At 63.7% G+C, this 1,696-nt stretch overlaps 1 protein-coding gene across 1 annotated transcript; it reads right to left on the bottom strand.

Annotated features, from left to right (window-relative positions):
- Positions 1-124: 124 nt before the first annotated feature.
- Positions 125-1,309, bottom strand: LOC145719028 (melanoma-associated antigen 8-like). The gene has a single exon (XM_081810540.1). The coding sequence runs from the start codon at positions 1,289-1,291 to the stop codon at positions 293-295; it is 999 nt and encodes a 332-aa protein (XP_081666666.1). The 5' UTR covers positions 1,292-1,309; the 3' UTR covers positions 125-292.
- Between the last annotated feature and the right edge of the window lie 387 nt (positions 1,310-1,696).

Below are 1,696 nucleotides of genomic sequence, written 5' to 3'. Positions count from 1 at the left end.
CTTCTATGGCAAGGAACCCCACAGGACACCTTCCTCAAGGACACCAAGCTCTGGATGTGGGAGTCATCCCACGGAACAACCCCCCCACCCCCAGGAGGCTCCTTGCCCTGCTTTCTTCCCCCAACCCTCCCTGGCCCTGCACTCCTTAAAACGCCAAGGGCCCTGTCTTCACGCACAAACACAAACACTCACAGGGAAGGACCAACAAGCGGTCTCACTTCATGCCCAGCACCCTGGAGGACAAGCTGCCGACCCCACCAAAGCCTGGAAAGGGCCTGGTGGACACCGAGGCTCAGGCCCCCTCTTCCTCATCTCTCAAAGCCCCTTCAGACACGGCCAGGAAGGAATCCGGCTCCTCGAGATCGAGCTGGAGGAAATACTCCGTCATTTGCAACTTGCTGGTCTCGGCGTGGGCCCTGGGACCCCACAGGAACTCGTAGCGGGCAGGGTCGCTGCCGGGCACCTGCCGGTACTCCACGTACCCTTCCTGCACCCAGACATTGGTGAGGAGCTCCCTGGGCTCCCCATAGATGATGTGCTCCTGGCCGGCATACACCCCCATGACCCCCAGCTCTTCCCACACCTCCTCCTCAGGGGCATGGTCGTCCTCCAGGAGGATCAGCCCCAGGACCAGCACTAGGAGGCTGGTCTTGGGCAAGCCCTGCCCACCGCTCAGCATCCCATCCCAGGTGAGGCCCAGGACGGGGACCAGGATGTAGGAGTGGTCGCTGGGGTCCACTTCCTTCACATCCACGCCAAAGACCAGCTGCATGCACTTGGAGGCTTGGCCCAAGACCACGGGGTAGGCGTCCTGGTTATCCTCGCCGACGATCTCCAGCATCTCTGCCTGGCTGGTCGGCTGCTGGGTGCGATACTTGAGGAGCAGGAAGGCCACCAGGTGGACTGCCTTCAAGTGGAGTGTAGTTTGGGGCAGGGACTGGGCCACTCCCGGCTCCAGCCCGGGGCCGAGCTCCTCCTCGATGGATGAGCTGGAGCTATCTTCAGACAGGCTCCAGGGAGTGGCTGCCCCAGCACTGGGGGAGGGGCAGGCACTCACAGAGCTCTGGGGAGGACTCTGGAACCCAGCAGCAGACCCCTCCTCCGAGGGGACCAGAAACAGGGCAGAGCAGGAGACAGATGGGGCAGTGGACTGGGAGGAGGTGGAGAAGGAGGAGGGTGCGCATGGGGCCTCCTCCTCCCCAGCCCTAGACAGCTGTGCCTCCACCAGGCCCTGGGCCGGGCCTGGGTCTTCCTCCAGCTTCCAGAGCTCACCCCTCTGACCCAGGGGCATGGCGTTTGTGTCGGGCTGAACCTGAAGAAAGATGTGGGACGGCTCCTCAGGGTGCAGCCCAGACAGCACAGGCCTGAAGTCCCGGAGCTGACAGTGCGCTGCGTCGCGCTTGGGTGCTAAGGGGTCCCCTCTGGGCTGGGATGGGCGAGCCCCTGGTTCCATGCTCAGAGCAAGTACCTCACCTTGACCACTGGCCCTCCCCTGCACCTCCCCTGCTCTGGGACCTTAGAGGCTCCTGCCTCAGACCTAGGCCTCAACTCTGAGTTCTTGAAGCCCCTGGAGGACAAAAGGAGGAGTCACTTCAGGGTGCAGACACAGAGCACGGCACACGGGCCCCAGTGGGGCAGGAGGGCTGGGGCGGACTCTGTGAGGTCCCCACCAGTCCAAGCTGGGCGGTCCCCTCCT

The sequence above is a fragment of the Leptonychotes weddellii genome, unplaced genomic scaffold, assembly GCF_054177405.1.
Source record: "Leptonychotes weddellii isolate Sample4059 unplaced genomic scaffold, ASM5417740v2 HiC_scaffold_28533, whole genome shotgun sequence".
In the NCBI taxonomy this organism is placed as follows: domain Eukaryota; kingdom Metazoa; phylum Chordata; class Mammalia; order Carnivora; family Phocidae; genus Leptonychotes; species Leptonychotes weddellii.
The sequence above is the reverse complement of the archived record's forward strand: the minus strand, read 5'-3'. Positions and strand labels throughout refer to the sequence as shown.

What these genes read in the sequence shown, in the direction of transcription:
- LOC145719028 (XM_081810540.1), bottom strand. Translation starts at nt 1,291, where the DNA reads ATGCCCCTGGGTCAGAGGGGTGAGCTCTGGAAGCTGGAGGAAGACCCA.